At 34.0% G+C, this 20,292-nt stretch overlaps 1 protein-coding gene across 2 annotated transcripts in view; it reads right to left on the bottom strand.

Annotated features, from left to right (window-relative positions):
* WDR90_1 (WD repeat-containing protein 90) overlaps positions 1–19,462 on the bottom strand; it is a gene marked incomplete at its 5' end in the record, with an annotated part of 37,968 nt that extends 18,506 nt beyond the window's left edge. Inside the window, 9 exons of one of the 2 annotated variants that reach the window (XM_012942846.2) lie at positions 602–948; positions 3,755–4,086; positions 5,857–6,494; positions 8,632–9,114; positions 10,182–10,471; positions 10,716–10,974; positions 11,647–11,801; positions 18,692–19,268; positions 19,307–19,405. In XM_012942846.2, coding sequence (XP_012798300.1) covers positions 602–948; positions 3,755–4,086; positions 5,857–6,494; positions 8,632–9,114; positions 10,182–10,471; positions 10,716–10,974; positions 11,647–11,801; positions 18,692–19,268; positions 19,307–19,405 — 3,180 coding nt within the window. Of the gene's footprint in view, positions 1–601; positions 949–3,754; positions 4,087–5,856; positions 6,495–8,631; positions 9,115–10,181; positions 10,472–10,715; positions 10,975–11,646; positions 11,802–18,691 lie in introns of both variants that reach the window. The other variant, XM_051213490.1, reaches the window with a different exon arrangement.
* Positions 19,463–20,292: the final 830 nt, after the last annotated feature.

Raw genomic sequence — 20,292 nt, 5'->3', positions numbered from 1 at the left:
TGATTGTTCTATAACAGATCAGCATTTGATTGAAAGACAATCATGATTAAATACGTGAAAGTATAAATAAGTATCCGTACTTTTGCAGCGAAAGATTTCCCTGTAAACATTTTAGTAATGCTTCTATTTAATTTGTTTGCTTATGTATTATATAGATAGATAAACAAAATAAAATATATTTCCGCAACACGGGGGTGCACACATTTTAGTCAAGAAATGTCCTCTGATTACAAATGAAACAAACGAATAAGCTTTCAAATTAGTCGTTCTATATTTTACCAAGAAATATTCCAGTAGCTTAGCACAATCCTGACTTTCAACAATAAAGAAATAATCCTAAAGTCTAATTAAAACTAAGTGACCGATTTCAAATAAATGTGACAGATTGTTACATGTTTCTTTAGGAGCAACTTAATATCTAGTTACTTTTTTAATTCGAAGTGATTCGATTAAAACTAAACTTAGAAAACAAAAGTTGGGAGATAAGTCTTTAAATCACTGACCATCCTCTTGGTATATAATTTAAACAAATTTTTACTTCAAATGGCAATAACGCTGAGATTGGTTTGATGATAAATTGAATCAAATAGTGAAAACTCACTTGCAATATCAAATGGCTTAAATCAATTTGTTTTACAGTTAAAGCATTAACTCCTTTGGCAATAGTAAGCATATCTAAACGAGGTCCCATATAAGCAATATGTAATCCTTTAGACGATACAGTAATAATACTTTTCCTGATTTCTGACAACACTAAATGATTATCTTGTTTCATCATTGTTAGCATAGGTTTAGTTATATTAAATATACCAATTTGATAATTTAATGAATGAATTAATTGACTTTCATATAATCTCTGTTTATCATCATGTGTAATTTTCCAAACTGCTAGTTGACCAGAACTATCTGAAGTGTACAAATAACTACCACATGGTGAATAAAGTAGAGCTATAATTTTTATTTTTGGGAATGAAGAACAAAAAATATGTTAATAAAAAACATGATTTATACAAAAATAAATCATTCATAACTGTCAAGGGAACAATTATTATTTCTTATTTAGTAAATAGTTTTTCATCTTACTATTTTTCATCGACTTTTCAACCATTACATAACCAACAATCTCTGGATATCTGAAATTTTTGAACATTGTATGAACTAGTCTTTTATTTGGGCTATTGGTTACAGTTCTATGATTTAATGTCCTCAAGTTATTCTCAGTCTATTAGTCACACTTTTGGCTTGATCTAGTACAAATGTTATTTTCTATTTTATGGTGTGATGTAGTTTCATTTGTTTGTATATAAACCCAGTATGTTTCAAATATACGATTCGTATCACGGAGGCTGAGATTTGGTGTTCTGAACTTAACAGACAGAGCTAGGCAGAAAAAGGACCAATCGAAACTGTAGGCTGCTAGTACTGGTGTATGCGTCATTATTCTTATTGTATAAGTTAGTGTATTTAAATTGAAAATCGTATTTCGCGATAACCATATAAGTTAAGGACATAATAATATCTGATTATATAACTAGATGCCCAGCTTTAGTATATGAGAGTGACGAACAGAAAACTTTCTTGATTATCAGAATGCTTTTATTTTGATGTTTGAAAGTAAAATATGTCGACAGGAAATAATAAATTAGTTGAGATTTTTGTATTTATGATGTAAATCCGAGCTCGAGTTAAAATAAAACCATACAAAAGCCTTTGTAATATTACCGAGTACATTTAAATTTCTCTGAACGAATTAAATATGTTGAGAATATTTACACAAATGATCATATCTGAAAAAAAGTTGAAAACAAACATTTTACCCGTACGAAGTATTTTCTATAAGTAATAGAAGCCAGAAAAATTAACCAACAGCCAAATAATTCATGTTTCGAAACCACATAAATATACCCTCTTTCTTTGTTGTACTCCAGGAGTGATTTAAACATTCTTCGTTTAAATTAATGATATAGAATTTTCATAACAATTACTTTTTATTTTAGCTCTACCAATCATTATCTCTCTTATGAAATTATCGTAAAACGTTTTAAAGTTTACGTTATACATGTTATTATCAAAATCACTTTAGTATGGAATTTAATATACTTTGTGTTATTTACATATTATTTGATTGATTACTAAAAATAACTACTTAAACAGATATGATTTCGCTTTTGAATATTCATTACGAATCTTGGTTAATGTTAAGTATATTTCTGTACTAAATACTATTGAGAAAGCGATTTATAGACCGTGGACCATATATCAAACTAGGATAATGTCTGTCAATTGTATGATGATGAATTTTAATGCGGAAAACATATTTATATATTCACATGACGTTAAATTAGTGAGGAAAATATGATCTATTAATTACAGACAAGTGGACTCGAATGTGAACAACGATGGGATGGAGAGATATTTTGTCACAGTGTTTGTTAGAATTTGAGTCAAGGTTTATCTGTACAAATAATGCTTAGTTCAAGACAGAAGTACCTACAGACAACATAAAAATGTTCATTGTTGACGTAAAAACCATGCATTTTTGTGAATCATTCAACTGACATTTCTGAATAAGGGAGAAGAATTAGGACGCCATCAAGTTGATTTTAACAGTTATCAAATTCCAGAACTATGAATAAACATCACCTCTTTCTTTTACTTATGTTAAAATCCCAATATTTACATTATCAGACAAATACTGAGACAAGAATTCTTTGAAAACCACCGTCCAGACGAAATCGAAATGTTTTATAACTCTCGAAAAATAAATATTCAGTGAGCACACTGTTTGAAAATGGAGAGTTTAAACATATGATCTGTAAATGAAAATCTAAGGTAGTGTGCTACACTATGGACAAAATGAAATGGTCTCTTTACACATGTAGTTACTTATAAGTAGTCAGAAAATATTATCCAAATTGCATATTAGACTATGTGTACTCAACATAATCGTCATCATCACTGAATGGAATCGCTAAAGAATAAACAATAATTTTTTCATCAATTAGAATACACAATTTTATTTCATCAGGTATACTGTGAGTTCTTCATAATCTTCCGTATAAGTATATCACATCAGTGCTGCAATACGAATTCTTCAATTAGTCTATGTGATCCAGTAAAAGATCAGCAATACTAATGAAGCTAGAAGCAATTATACAAAACGATTCAGCTAGGCACTTTATCCTGGGGAAAATGGATTACATTATTTGTTCATCTCACTTAGAAGAAGTTGTTCCTCTTAATGCAATTAATACTTTAGGACAGAAGGTTTGCAATTTCTTACCTTACTAGCTTAGTCAATTCTCATCAAAAATAATCTCAAAGGTAAATAACGGATTTAGCTCTCTTAACCTACAGATACAATACGCTAACCACTACCATAATCATATTTCAATAATTGATATACATAATGCAGCATTTTTGTAAATTAATATTAGAATGTTGTGATCAGTTTGAGGAATGTGAAGTCTGTTAACTTTCGCACGAATAGTTGGTTTATTAGTCTGACTATCTGACGAGACAAAATATGTACAAATTGGAGATAACCTAATAATTCTGATAGTAAACCGGCACATATAGATTGTTACCAACCTCTAAATTGACTTATCCATAAAATACGTGACTAAAGTACTGAAGAAACTCATCAATCGTACTAGTCATCAACTGATCATCTGTCAATTATGAATAGTTTAAATTAAAAAGGGAATATTTATAGCATCAATGGTTACTTTGTTGCACTGTATAAATCCAATACCTGTTACATCACAATCTTTATGGAAATTTAGTTCATATAACATTTGTGCATTGGCTGGAGAGAAGACACGTACTAGACCAGTTTTAGAATAACCACATGCAATTTGAATCCAAGATATATCTAAATCTTCCAAGTTTAATTCTGACCAATTCAATTTCGGTTGAATAGCAATACAAGCTGGCGTCCCATCCGAAATAATTAAGTCGACTAATGGGTTTTCTACAAGTTCTTTGTTTGTGTAGTTTTCATGAACATTTATTCTTTTCATTTCGACATCTTCAAATTGATTGGTAAAGGTTGGACGAGATGAAATATGTCGAATTCTAAGTCCGCTTCATTATTTTAAAAAAATAAACCAAATAATGAGCTCACCAACAATTTGTCCTTACTCAAACCGATTATTTCCATAAGATTATCATTTTCAATAAACCAAGAACATATTTTAAACATTCAATCGGCCAGGATTTATCATATATTCTTATAACTTAAAATAATTAAAATGATATTTAAAAGAACTTGAAAATTCCATATTACAGTTAAACATTTTTCATCATTTTGATAGGTTGAAAGAAATCTACGAACGACCAAAGCAAGAAACAGCATTAATACACGAAGTTACTGCCTGTTGAACTGAGGCATGTTAGCATGTGCAGACCACCTGGTTGAGATCCTCATGATCTTGACCAATCTTTGAAGAATGGGTGACATGGATCAGAACTGATCTTAGATACAGATGGCACAGACTTATTGACTTTTTATCATTCCTTAGATTGTAAAATCTATAACTACCTTTTTTATTGTTTCTTCTCGAATCATATCACCTAATTTTTTGTACTACCACAAATAAAGTTACTAATTCCATGTTGTTTATGAATAACTGATTTTTTCATCATCAATTAACTAAACCAAATGCAACCAGTTATAGTTCATTCAGATACAAGTTCATATATTGACACAGAAGTTCATTTTGTCAAGAAATATTATTTAAGTTTTATGTGGATCAACAAGTGGAAAATATGAAAAAGAAGCTACAGATTATACTCCTTCTAGTAATTAATCATTACCTTAATAAACTAATCATTGGAATGATAAATATTAATTGAAAATCACTGTGAAAGGATTATCAATCACTGGTATATAGTTATAATGTGATGTGTGCTACACATGTCGACAGATATAAGTAGTATTTAACAACAATCGGAAGTGGAAAACCTGCCAACAGAGGGCTAAGAAGATCGAGTTGAGGAAAACAGAAGGGGAAATAGAAAGGAATTGTGAGTTGGAAAAATCATACAAAATGTGAAGGACAATTGATGGAAAATTTGCAAATGAAGTATTTAATGTACTGTTCTCATATTTTACGAAGATGTTGTGTAATTGTGTATTAAACAATAAAATGATTGTCCCTACCTGAGCTCTTATTCATTACGATAATAGTTGAAAAATTACAAATAGAACGAAATGACACATTCAAAGCCATTGCTATACACGAAAGTGGCAATATTTTAAACAATCCTCTGTATTGGTCTTAAATATCCTGGGTACATTAATGTTAAAAAGTACATCTAGTCATCCAATAAGCTTCGTTAGGCATAGAACTAGCGGGAAACCCAGATTTTCACAATTACAAATTAAAAAACATTCTTTTATTTTGAGGTAAGTTGATAATATTGTTTTTAATTACTTACTTCTCCAAACAGGTATTCACAAAAATATTGAAAATGTAGTCTTCCTATGTATCCTTCCCCAACAGATTAAGGCAATATAAATGAAGAAAATAGGCATTTCAACCTAATTAGGTGTTGAGAACTATCTAACAGCTGTTGTAGGCGTGGTTTACTTCAACTCTAAGTGTATTTATACGCAATTTTTTTCACAATAAACTGTTTTCTAAAGGAATTAGGAGCAAAACTAAGCTAGACGTTTGATCTGTTATATAAGATTTGAAATACATGTCGTAAGTTGATTGTATCACAAACATTACTTTGGTTTGAAGTTATTCTCATGAGATTTCTTGTTATAGCTACAATATTCCTAAAATATTTTTAAATATTATACAGTAAGGTGAAATAAATAAATTTTTTAATCTGGAAAAAACGTACCCATCAATACTTAAGGTAGCCAATATACACTGCGATTCTAATTTATCTATATGAACGAGATCTGTGGCTATGATTGGGCCGGAAGCCTGCCATGAAAGAATCCGTCTAGGAGAACAGTTTAATAGTTTAAACTCATTTATAATATTTGTCTCATTATTTTCCATAGAATTTTTATGTAAATCGAATTCGAAATTAAGATCGAGGCAAGCAAGACCGCCAGAACATGTTGCTACAGAAATATAAACTTGATGTTGTGTATTTCTATTTAAAGTACCTTGTTTACTAAAACACGAATCGAGAGCAGTAATTGTCGAAGGATATTTTACTGAAAGAGCAACTGAACTTAGTGAATTACTAGATTCCCATAAAAACAGACGACCATCACTTGTGCACGCGGCTAACCAGCCTAAAGAAAAATTAATTCCCGGAGTTATCCAATGCATAGAGGCTATTGAAACGAGGTTAGACTTCAAATGATTTAGATTATCTGGAAAATTTAAAATCCATTGATTGTTTCTAAATTCTCTAAAAGCTGAAAGTTGCAATTCGACTGTGCTTGAATGCTCTGTTGATTTTTTTTCTTGCGATTTTTCAGTTAATTGATACATATTCGAAATACAAAAAAGATTTAAATCGACCTAAAAGAAGGATTGGGAGTTCATTAACTGCAATAGTTACAAAAGACTTATAATATAAACAACTTTTATAATGACACAAAATCATTAATTCAATATTTACTTTCTCTATTTATAAACAAATTGTTGGTTTTGCTGTTTATTACTATAGACTTGTGTGTGAAACAAGGTATTGGTTCGTGATATCAACTAATTTTGATTTAAGCCCGTCTTTCTTCTCTCCATTAATTTGGTGCATTCCTTTCATTTGATCAAATAAATTCTCAAACTGAGTTTCTGTGTTGATTCTGTTGGTGTAGCAATGTAAAGTCTGTTAGGTCCTGTCCTAAAAGATATTTTTATGGCTAATCTTGAAAAAACCAAGGTCAAAGGAGCGATTGGTGAAATGGTGTTTTGTTCAAGGTATGTCGATGACACCATCGTATGTACTAATCAACAACATGCAATAAATCTGATGAAGCTTTTCAACGAAGCTCATAAAAATATCTAGTTTACTATGGAACGTGAAAATGAAAACAAGTCCCATTTTCTCGATATCGCAATAAAACGAGGGAAGAATAGCACGGTCCAGCTTTCAGCTTATAGGAAAGACACACGGAGTGGGATTCATCTCAATTTCAATAGCTTCTGTCCAATCACTTACAAAAAGGCACTTGTTAAAACACTATTTCACAGATCAGAAAGAATATGTGCTGTCGATACACTAGAAGATGAACTAATGAATGTTAAAAGGTGTTTTACGAACAACGGATACTTACTGGAATTTAGTGAGAAATGTGCGAAACGTGAAGATGAAAAACCCAAAGAAACTACAATAAACAAAAAACCTATTTCTATGCAACTTAAATTCAAAGGTGATGATGTGACAGGGTCAATCAGTATGAGACTAAAACTGCATTGACAAGGACTTGTCCTGCAGCTAGACTGATTGCCTTGTCCAAAACATGTTTTTTTAACACAATCAAAGATCGATAACCCTTTCAGGTATGCCACCATCAACTGTGCATACAAGTTCACATGTATTTGCCAAAGCAGTTAAATTGATAGAAAAGAAAGGAGAGCCTACGTCCAATTCAATGAACATATCATTAAAAGTCGAAGATCGCGTGGATTGAAAGTATTCAGTAGTACTATCTCTTCGATACAGGACATCAAGTGGTTACACTGAAGTCTTTCAAGGTTTTCCGTCTGACCTACTACATAAAGAGAATGCATGCTCTTGGGATTACTCGTCACTTACTCTTACAATTTGTCAATTCTTGCATATTACCTATTATTCTTCATTGTTCTCCATTATTCTTTCCCGGGCTTTTGAGAAAAGACTTTGTTGTATTGCGGAGAGTACTGAAGGCAGTTAGCAAGATGTGTGGTGAATCTTTCGAGGTCATAATTAATATGGTTGTGGATAGACATTTAAAACCATGCAAACTCTTGGCAGGTGTTATTTTATCAGATACTAGCCATCCCCTTCACTCTTATCTTTCTCCTTGTATATCTTCTGGTAGAACGAGACGTAATTACATTAAAATCCATGCACGCAAGCAAAAGTATAGAAGTTCTACAATACCTTACCTAGCAAATATACTGTGACGAACAGGTTGTTAAAGTTAACCTAGTCAATAACCTGCATTCTTAAAATGCCTTTAATTTTAAAAGTTGTACAGTTTTTCGGTTTTTTTAGAAAAACCTTTTTTTGTATTTGTTACTGTGTTTTTTTGTTGTTGTTGCGTGAGTAACTTGCTGAAATACCATGTGCTGAGAATTCTATATTGTACCAAAATATAATATTGAATAAGGCCATTAATAATAATAATAATAATAATAATAATAATAATACTCTAGCTAATAAAATGGGGTCCTAACTTCGAATCAACTGACGAAACGCCGAGGAAACTGTACAATGAAATAACTGTTACCTAATAATAATAAAGTTAAATGATGCAATTTTTACACAGTAAATAGGGTATTTACACCAATGAAGTAACACGATCACTAGTTCTGTGTTGAGATAAAACCGATAGTTTCGGCCTCCCGTTTACGAAAGATTATATTAGTTTAGTGTTTATCGAAATTGGCAACAGTTAGTCTAAGAACGACTATAATCAAAAATAAATAAAAAGATTGATAGATTGATAATTACCTCTAAAATATGTCCTGTAGAAGAGCCAACTAGTAGTGAATAATTCAACTTATTACAAGACTGATTCAAATTTTGAAATTGAGGTTTAATGCAACAACTCACAAAATTTAGTGATTGACGTAATGCCGGAACAGTAAGTGAAGCTAATGAAACAACTGAGGAAGATAAATGGTACTTGTTTTTTAGTGTACCATTGAATGAGATTCCACATTTTTGAACGGTATCTTGTCTTAATGATGCATATTTAAACCGCCATAATCGTATTTCACTAAATTTATTCTTTTTTATACCCTGATATCTATCTGCTATATTCCAGTCCATTGTATTATGTGAAGTATTAAGTCCAGATACAGTAGCAAATCGTATAAAAGAGTCGGGAACATCATTTTGTTTATAGTAATCTGGTAGAAGGCAAAAACAACTAATTGTATTGTCAACCGTTGAACGGATTAATAATGGTAATACACTACTATGAAGAAGATTCTAAACAGGAAATTAAAAAATGCAAATTGAATAAAGTTTAAGCAAACGCAAATAATATTTACAAAAGGTTTAATTACTGTATTTAAATATCACATAATTATCATTATGTGAAAATAACATTCCATGTATCTAGTATGCTGATCTAGTTGTGACTGTGTGGGTTCAAAAGAATTTATTTTAAGTTATAGTGAAAAGTAAAAGAAGCATTAGAAAGGAATTCACATGACAGATATAACCCTAAAAAATAATTTTTTTCTAGGTAGTCCTAATCATTCTGATTTACCTCTTACAATCATTATGACTAATGATTCATAATAACTGCTTCAAGACTAATTACTCTACATTGATCTGACTTCCATTTAGTCCATACAATCTTCTCCCCAACCCTAATTTATCACCCTCTAGTCAGAATCTAAAAAGACTCCTTATAATAGTGTTGCACCTTAACAAACCTCAAAACGGTTGATCTGTCTTTATTTCAAAAGGCCTTGAGATACAAATCTGGCTAAAGTTATGTATTCATCTAAAATACATACATTCACATTGTGAGAGTAAATTTAGTTTAAACGCATATAGGATGTGAACTCAATAACTGGTTGTTTTTAATTTTGCTGAATATCTAAAAGTATATATAGTTTACTACAATCTGTTGGATCAATTTGTATGATTTTCGGGGTAAAAATGCAAGTCAGTTAGAGTAACGTTTTACTGATATTTACACAGCATATATGAGATTTAAATGGTTCATTGAATTTCGAAATAACGAACCTAGAAAGTAGACATCAAACAAAAAGTTCAAATCTTATGTGGAGATGCTAATTCCTCATAATTTGGTTTGAACGAAAGTTGAAAGATTTGTACACTTAGTATATTGATATTTAGATTAGTATAATCAAAAACTATTGATTATCGGTATTCGATTCTTTAAACTAATCTAGACGAGTAAATCAGAATTACTTAAAAATCCATAACAGAACGTCATTTATAGCGTTATCGAAGTTTAAGCTAAACAACTGACCACTGTTCCAGTTAAATTCTATAACAAAATTACTTATTAATTAACTTACCCGTAAATCCCACACAACTATCATACCACGTGAGCGAACATCCATCCCGTAAGCAATTAAAAATTCACCTCGATCTGAAATACATAAACCTTTCATAGACTGAGCATTTTGGACCCTTCCTGTTCCCAGTGGCTTTTGAATATGCAGTGAAGATTGAAGTAAGTTAGGCATACGCCAGACATGAACAACACCAAGGCATAAGTTAATAGAACTCAATGTTGAAGATTGACAAGAAGCAATAATTTGACCACCTGGATCTTGACAAATGCCACTTACTTCAGCAGTGTGACCTAATTCAATGAAAAGTGAATTAATGAAGTTTTGGTGACCTCATACATCATAAAGCTGAGTTGTGAACCATGAAAAAGATTTTTAAGAAGAAACCACAAACAGGTCTATCAATAACAAAATGTTTTGACCAATAAATAACTCATGCACAGTTTGAATTTCTAATAAGCTTGTGAACTAACAGTAAAAAACTGAATGTTATGAAAAATGAATGTGATGAGGAACGAATACCTAACAGAAACTTACCTTCTAGGAAACATTGACGCCTACTACCAACCTCCATTACAATAAGATATGTTGCACAAGGAAAAATAATTACACAACCATTTTGAGTGATGATTAAACTTGTACAATATGAAGGACATGAAGCGACATAAACCAAGTCGAAAGACATGTCGTTAGCATTATTCTCAATGGTTTGGTTAGATATATTTGTAAATAGCACGTGAGCACCGTCTGCCTGTAAAACACTCATTTCGTGATTTAGTTCATCCGTACTTGACATCTACAATTATGTGATCATTTTTGGAAAAAGATAATAAATAAGTACATTGATTAACTTCACTTTGTTAAATATTAAACCCATTTAGTGAATGTCAATGCGTTAAAGTGTAAATTTAATCAATTTAATATATGGAAGAACTCCTAGTTGAGACGAATGAGAATTTCTTATTAACCAGACCAATGAAATAATCATGAGTCCATAAAACCTTACTTTATTACTCATGCTTATCAAACTCTGTATTTATTACTAGAAACTTGATTACAAACGTTTTTCATAAATGCATAAGTATATATAACTCGAAGTCATATAGAGAAATATCGATAACGTTGATTGTCAACCCCATGTAAATTAATATGCAGTTAGTTTTTTCAAAAATCTATATAATTTATCTAGCTCTCAAACGTTGGAAAAAATAGATGAGAATGTTCACGTACTCAGAATGGTTAGAAATGGAAAGGTATGGCTTTAAATTTGCAAGTCACCTTCTACTTTTAATTCTGAGTTCGTTGAAGTCAAACAATTACAAATAGCTAGTATTAAGGAAAACAACAGACATGATGATAACTTTATAAGATTGATACTAATAATGATTTCGCTTAGTTATGACTAAATGAAGAATTAAAAATAAAATGAAAGTTGAAAATAATATTGTAAAATTTTGAACTTTCTTACCTCATAATCATCCCTAACAATATTTTCCCTATGTTTATGTACATTTTCCAACGTGTTTGGCCCTGTTAAATGTGGTGATTGCCCACAATTCTTGTTTTCAACACTTGATAATAAATTTATATTTTCAGTCGTTTTCGTATTTCCAGTATTTTTCGCTTAACAAAATACATCGACAAAATTGAGGGGTATTTAAAGTGTGAAGATATTTTAAAGATTAAGATAAATAACTTGTATTGAGTTCCATAATTCTTCATCAAATCTAAATACCTTCAACATACTTGATGTCTCTTACTGAAGAAAATGATTGAATTCTTCTGCTTGTACTGTTACTTGTTGCTGTCTGTTGTTGTTTTCGATCCAAAAATAGGAGAGTAGAAAGTCCTTTCACTGAAACAGAACATTCTACGTACTAGTTTGAGTAATTCTGCCTTCAAATGCGAAGCTTAATTCACATCTTTCGAGACAACTCATTTAAAACCGCAAGATGAAAGACTACTGAGAAACTTTTGAAATGTGTATATATGGCCATTCTTTTAATACAAAGTATGAGACTAACTCATCTTTAGTGTGGGTCGAAGAGAAAACACGATAAACGTCACGCTACCAAAGCTGTATCATCAAATTCAGACTACGTTGAGTAAGAATTTTCAAAGACACTGTTTTATTTACTTGGCATTACTATGACGAAAAGCCGAAGACTACTACAAAGATTTCCCGAGCACTGGCCAAGTAAATCATCAAACTAAACCGTTTCTACGTCAAATGGGAGATCAATAAATGTTGAAAAGTTTACCGAAAATCCTTAATTTCAAGGATAACAAATATGGACTAACTAATTGCATGCGCGCCATCTAAAAAGCACAGTGATATTTTTCCTCGCTGAATTAATTTTATTGTTTTGATCGTTTACAGTATATCACGATTACTGTTTTCGCTTCACTTTGTTATAATTTCTCTTTTTACGACCCAGCTACTCCTATTTCTTAGTATTCTTGGACACTAACTCGCTCGACAAGTGCCCAAATCAGAACACAGTTAAATAGGAAAGAAACTATATTCCAAATAACAAGGGTAGATGGAAGTAGGAATTACAATGAGAAAAACGTCATTATATGTATAGTTTTTACACGAGATTCTGGAGTCTTCTTCAAGTATTCACTAGCGCTGATTGGTTAAGAAGTAGCCAATCGACGTGTACCAACACAATCCTGCAAGAAGCATGCTTTAATCCTATCTATATTCTGCTAATACAGTTCATATAATCCCCAACAGTATCGTTTTTTACGAGAGTAATTTATCATCTGTACTTTTGAGTAAGTTGGTTCTTTATACATTTATCTGAACTTTTGTGACTAACAATTTACAGATTTTCACTTTTTTCTGGTCATTAGTTTCTTGTCTTTGGGTATTGTTTGTGTTTAATTTCTCTTCTAAAACCTCTGACTGGTGACTGGACAGTGTAAAAAACGATTACCAACTACCAGGCTGTCGATACCCTGTAGAAAATGGCATGCAGTGCCATGAGTGCAAAGAATGGTACAACCAAGTTTTCACGAATTTAACGCCTGCGGTTTTCAAATGGTTTAACAAAAGTACTTCCGTGTGGTTGTGTCAGTAATGTGCCTCGGACACAAACACATTGCTATCTGAAGCAACTGAAATGGTGAATGCTGCTAAAAGGAGTATTAGCAAGCGTAATTTAGACCCATCAAATGGTACTCACTCGGTCAATACACAGATCTATGTGAAGTTACCTCAAGTAAGCTCAAAGTCGATTGACTTACACGGACGGACGGAGGAACGACGGCCTATAAAGAGGTCTGTTAGAAATACAAGCTCAAGAAAGGAAATTTCTTTTGTCCGCCAACCCCCGAATGGTAGTGAGTATGAAATGCCTAGAAAACCTAATCTCAAGACTGGGTCTGTTCCTAGAAGGAAAAACAACAACCCGACTTCCCAAGTCATTGTCAATCATCTAGGACTCCACAGTGTTTGCAACGTGGCTGTGATTGCTACCCCAATGAAAGTTGATGAATGGTTACAGATCAAGAATGAGAAACGACCTAAGGTTGCTAAAGAAATGTCAGTCCCCCAAACTGTAGCTGAGAAATTGAAGATTGATCATAGTGACAGGTCACTTGTCTGTCATAGAGTCAAAGAGAGTGAAAGCTCAGAACCCAGAACTCGTTTTGAGCATGACATTGAGTTGAGAAAAGAGCCACTAAACCAGCTAATGCTTAAGAAGTTCTCTGGAATCACCTTGCTAAATGTTTATAGACTAGGTAGCTTAATGGACTTGGAGCAATCAAACTAAGCTAAAGATATCAGGAGTTTTTGTTTATAAGGACTTGCGACTCGCGGACCGTGTATAAAGGCGAGAAGCTGGAGAATAACTAGAAATAAGGTCAGATGCTGGAGAGAAGAACCTTGAAGATGTAGATTTTTGGGTGGTGAGGCTTTGATAGAGAATGATTCGTAAGCCACTTTGGACTCAGCACGAAGCCACCTAAATGGTCTTCGGATCTGTAGGTTGGAGAATGTTGGTCGGCGGCCTATGCTCCATCGGGAGTAACAGGCGTAAGTAAGTAACTAATGATCTATTACACAAATGCTCGAAGCTTTCTCGACAAGAGATTTGAGCCAGGTGTACGGATAGACTCTACCAAGTCGGATGTAATAAAATTCACATAAAATTGGCTGATGCAGTCTGTAGATAGTGGGGAACTTGAGTGAGTGATATTTAAGCAATCAACATTTTAGCTATAGTCTGTCATGTGATCTAGTGATCATAACGGTACAAAGAAATGTTTGAATTGTTACAATTCAAATAAAATTGTCTGTTAAGTAAATTAATAAAAGGGCATGACCTAAAATTGGTTATAAGATAGTTGCTATAAGACAATAATACTGCATCATTAGTGGAGGACGATCATAGCAAAGCTCAGGTATTATCAAATTACTTTAGCAATATATATATCGTAGAGAAAAACTACAAATCACCGGGCACAGATGAAATACCTCCGGCTCTTTTTAAAGATGGTGGTGACTTTCTGGTTAAGGGACTGACGACGTTGTTTACAAAGATCTGGGGACTAGAGAGTGTACCAACGTCATGGAGTGAGTCGATAGTTGTCCCTATCTTTAAAAAGGGTTCACGTCGTTCCTGTAACAGCTATCGGAGGATAAGTCTACTTCCGATTGCGTCCAAGCTATTGGCTTCCGTCATACTTCATAGGTTGTTAAAAACCCGAAAAAGATTGACTCGCGAGGAGCAGGCTGGGTTTCGTTCTGGTCGAGGATGTATTGATCATATCTTCACCCTCCGCCAAATGTTAGAACACCTCCATACTTATCAAAGGCCAACAATCGTAGTGTTTCTTGACATCAGGGCTGCCTTCGATTCGTTGGATAGGACTGTTCTCTGGGATTGTCTATTGAAGAAGGGTGTGCATGAGAAGTTTATTAACATCTTAAAGGCCCTATATACAAACACCTTAGGCAGAATGAGGGCATACAACCACCTCTCTCCATTGTTCCATTCGAGCAGTGGGGTTAGACAGGGTTGCCCAATCTCACCATTCCTCTTCAACTTTGCCATCGACGACATTCTGGAAACAGCTCTGATGGATGTAAGTAATGGTGGTGTGGATCTGTTGCCTGGAGAAAGACTTCTCGACCTTGAGTATGCGGATGATATTGTCTTACCGCGCGATAATGCCCAAGCCATGCAATCCGCACTTAATCAGTTGGCGATCAATGTCCGTAGGCATGGTATGTGCTTTGCACCTTCGAAGTGCAAAGTACTTCTACAAGACTGGCAGGATTCCAATCCTGTACTCACCCTGAATGGTGAGCAGATAGAAGTAGTCGAGAAGTTCGTGTATCTAGGTAGCTGCATAAGTGCTGCTGGTGGCGTGAGTGGTGAGCTCAATGAAAGTATAGTGAAAGCCAGAGTGGCTCATACCAATCTGGGTCATCTTTGGCGCCTTCATGATGTTAGTCTGGCTGTAAAAGTTCGGATTTACAACTCGTCGATGAGAGCAGTTTTGCTCTATGCTTGTGAAACCTGGTCACTCCGAGTTGAGGATGTTAGACGACTCTCTGTGTTCGATCATCGCTGACTTCGAAGGATTGCCTTTCCGTTTCCCCCAATGTTACTATTATTATTATTATTATTACGCTACCTTACACTAATCTGTTCGTCATTGTTTTTTTTCTTTTCGAATTCTCATTGTTTGTGTGACGCATATATATTTGGTGCCCTCTTGTACCAATATTTATGCGTTCAGATAAATAAATAAATAAATACATATCGTAGAGATGCCTTCACCTACAGTTCAGACAACTGATAAACACACATAACACATCGAGCATTAAAGAACTCGAAGTCTTCGGTCTGCTAAGTGAACCTGACGTAGGCAGACCCATTAGATTCGATGAATTGCATACGAGGTTACTAAAGGGGTTAGCAAATCTTGTCGCGAATACCTTAAGCAGATGTTTCAATCTATCTGTAACCCAGGGTCGATTATCAAAAGACTGGAAGAATGCTATAGTAAGTCCCATCTTCAAAACAAGTTCGAGACATAGGCCTGAGAACTATCGACCCATAGACCTAACCAGTGTGTTTGATTTCAGAAAACATTATTCGGAAGGATTTGTTTAAGCATCTGTACGAAAACCTAATTCTTTCTGAAAAGTAGCACAGCTTTAGGACAGGTTAGTTCTGTCTCACTAACTTATTGGTAGCCCGTGAAAGTTGATGCGCTCTTAAAGACCAAACTTTATCTATATATGGGGCTTACATTGACTTCAACAAAGCTTTCGACAGAGTTCCTTACAACAGGCCGTTATGTAAGTTACGCAATGTCAGGATTGGGGGCAATTCATTATTGTGGACAACAGACTTCCCAGTTTAGCGTCAATAAAGAGTACGAGTGAACTCAAAGTTGCTAACTGGGAAACTAGGCTTGACGGACTGCCTCAGGGTACAGTTTGGGGATCAGTGTTGTTCCTCCTGGGTGTATGTGGTCTTCCTGGTCTCCTATGATCACTGGTTTTGATATATGCTGACGATGTCAAGAATTGGAGGGCGATAGAAAGTAAAAGTGATAGTTTGGAACTTCAAAATGATCTGGTAAAGTTATCTGAGTGGTCAAAAATTCAGCAGTTGCCGATAAATGCTCCCAAGTGCATTATGATGCATCTTGTTCACCAAGGTACATATACATACACTGTGAATTACAGTGAGCTACCTGTTGTCATGGCACACAATGACTTAGGAGTCATCGTTAACCTACACTTAAAGACTAATCCACACTGTCAAGCATTGGCCCTGAAGGTTTTAGAACCCTGTGGTCAACACGTAGGGCTCTTAGTCATGTCGATGCTGAAACCATTTTGACTTTGTATACAGTATTCGTTCGTCCTAAACTCGAGTACACATACAATTGTCTAACCGCTGCCTGAAAGAGACAATGAGTTGTTGGGTAAAGTTCGAAGAATCGCAACTTAGCTGACTTCTGGAATGCCGAAGCTTTTGTGTGATGTTTGGCTGGCAAAGTTAAACCTATATCCACTGTCATATAGAAGAATCAGAGGCGACTTGATCACAGTTTTTTAATTACTTAGTGATAAGTTTGCATCTGATATGCCCTCACTTTTCTTGTCTTCTGAAACAGAGAGTTTACGAGGACACGCCAAAACGGTTCGCAAGCCCAGAACAGATTATTTGTCAGCTGACTATCGACTTTCCCATCAACTCGTCAACGAATGGAACACATCATCTCAACACGCGATTGAACCTCCATCTGTCGACACTTCCGAAGGAAATTTGGATCAACTGAGAGTCTACCACCGCCAGAACCAACATATGCCACCTAGCCTCCTGTCCATTCAAAACTGAGGCTGAAATCATAGACTGGCCCATGAAGCACTGTCATTGCTCCGTACTGTTCCTATTTGTGTGTAAAAAACACAGACGATGCTTCCAGTAAGGCTTTACTTGTTTTATAAAATCAATAGAACAACCGCACCACGTGGATATTACATCAGAGTAATCCAGACAAAGTATTAACCCCGAAATGTGTTTTTGAAGTGGGCTATATGGTCAAATCATTCCTGTTCAACACCAAAAAACTCGCTGTTCATATAAGCGACCTACAATTTCTTCAGTCACGTGACTTACAATTCCTATTAAAAACCGGTATCTATGGCAGCACAAAAAGTAAAGTAGTGTAATTAAAATATTTCAAAACCTACACTTTGAGTCCGCAGTCAAGCAAGTAAAGTGGGTATATTTTAAATTGTGTACCAGTTCATTATGAAAAGTCACCTAAAGATATGTATAGAAAGGGCTCTAGTGTTCTGTTAATGATAATCAAGCTAGTAAACATTCATCTAAAGTAGTCATCTAACTGTTTAGTATATAAACAGAACAAACAATTTGGACGCGAACCATCGACTCTCTATGTTATTTAGTATTTAATTACAAAAACATTTATGGAAATATTGTGAACGATATTCAACGAGTAAAAGGAAACTGTAGTATCTTCAGCATTCAACCGCGATCTAATAAACTTAAAGTGGGGTCCCGTTTTTCTCGAGTAGTCAATGATTGGAACGCCTTACCCGAACAAGTGGTATCAGCTCCATCAGTGAATATTTTCAGGGAGGAACTGAACCTTCACTGAAAAGCAATCTGTCAGGATTAACACAGGTTCACCAACCTACTATCCCTATTACTGAAGAATGATTTGGATTTAAAAAGTTATATATCTGAGATAGAGGAAGACGATAGAGAAAAAGGCGTACTGCAAAGCTTAACTAAGTGAGTGACTAAATGCGTGTGTCAATCCCACAAAATAATGGTAAACCAAAGCTTAACAGTAGCGCAAAAAATCAATGTTTACAGACACTTTAAGGCCCAACAATGAATATTGGTCCTCTTCATAACAGTCGCTTACTAAATATGTGAGCAGTATATTTTGAAGTAATATCACTATCAACATATTCTTGATACAGATAAATAAAAAGACCCACATACCCTCGAAGTCTTCAGTCCCATCTTCAGGTATGGTAACTAGTTCAAAAGTCTCATATAACTTTTGTAAATTTAATACAGGTTGAAACTCTTTTGGAAGTGGGAGAACTGAATTTTTGAGCATATTCTTTTTCCTCACAACAAATGGTGAATACTTATTGTCAGATGTAAATGCTGCATATATTAACAAACTACAGCATAGTTGTAGTCGAATCAAGCTATGGTAATGATAGTTGGAGTATTTATTAATGATTTTACGAAGATCAAAACGCAAAATGACCCATTTCGGTTCTTCTAAATCTGGTGAAGCAGTCAGCGATGGCAAAGGAAGACAAAGCGACAAGTTTGAAACTTTAGGAAACCTTACAGCATTCGTCACTGTTACACGGTAGGCAACCGTACTCTCTGTTCTACAATCAAGTCTAATAAGAAATTTCTTATTCTTTACTGGCTTGAAAATTAGATACAGATATTCGTCAGTAAGGCTTAAATTACACTTTTCATTATTTGGAGTTGTGATATGGTTTACTGCAGTGACTAAACCATCTATTAGCAACACCTTAGATTTGATAGTAGGATCCTGAACGAAAATAATTAATCTGTCACTGTTTGCCTTACCGTTACAAAGCACATTTCGTTAACATTTCCCCGTTTTTTCCATAAGGAAAGTGGGTAGTGCTTCATTATATTAAAATACGGATTTTGAGGGCAAGTCATTTTCTTAAACTCTGATCTGACATTAAAACTGACCACAATGGTATTGTTGACATTTTCGTAAAGCGATCGACTATGAAATACTATAGAGAGTGGTGCATTAAAACACCTCAAATTTCAGCCTTTAGAAAGGCAACATATGTTGTAAGTTTAATGATCCTTTTACTTAATAATTACCTCCATGTCTGAATTTAATTTTCATACATAATTTATCTCAAGTGTATATAGTTGCTTCGATCATGTCAAAACAAAGGTATGGAATTCTGGTTCAGGTTCATAAAATTTAGTAAGTCTCTACACGTAGATAGCGTCCCGAAACTTTTCAGTGATATTTAAGCACTTTGGAGTTTTAGCCTGCAAAATCCAAAGGAGCTGAATTTGAATAGATCTTCCGGCATACATAAAAACCAACTCAAAATCCTTACATAAAATAGAAATCTTTTAGTTTTTTTTGCCGATCCTTTAAGAAACTCATTTTTTTGAATTCTGACTTGAAATGTAAATTAATTGTCTTGATATGTTGAGAGATACTAACGGCTGTTTTGTTATTGATGTATGCAAGGACAATTTATCTAACGATATTGCTTTATACTGCGGACAATCTTTTCATCAGACCGTCATCTGATTTGATTATTTTTCGGCTTTATAAATGTCATCCGTGCCAGTAGAATTTCGATATTACCCTCTAACTAGGTTGATTTTTGAAAAACGGTCGCTATTGTGCTGTGGATGTATTGTAAGGGGTAGCAATCAGGATGAGTTTTTGTATTGAGTCGTCGATAATCACTAGTTGGACGCTAACATTTGTTATTCAATTTAAGGACTATATTCAAAGGGGATATCCATACGTTATTTGATGGTTGGATTGTCCTTGACTATATCATATTGTC

This window comes from Schistosoma haematobium, chromosome 3, assembly GCF_000699445.3.
Source record: "Schistosoma haematobium chromosome 3, whole genome shotgun sequence".
Taxonomy (NCBI): domain Eukaryota; kingdom Metazoa; phylum Platyhelminthes; class Trematoda; order Strigeidida; family Schistosomatidae; genus Schistosoma; species Schistosoma haematobium.
The sequence above is the reverse complement of the archived record's forward strand: the minus strand, read 5'-3'. Positions and strand labels throughout refer to the sequence as shown.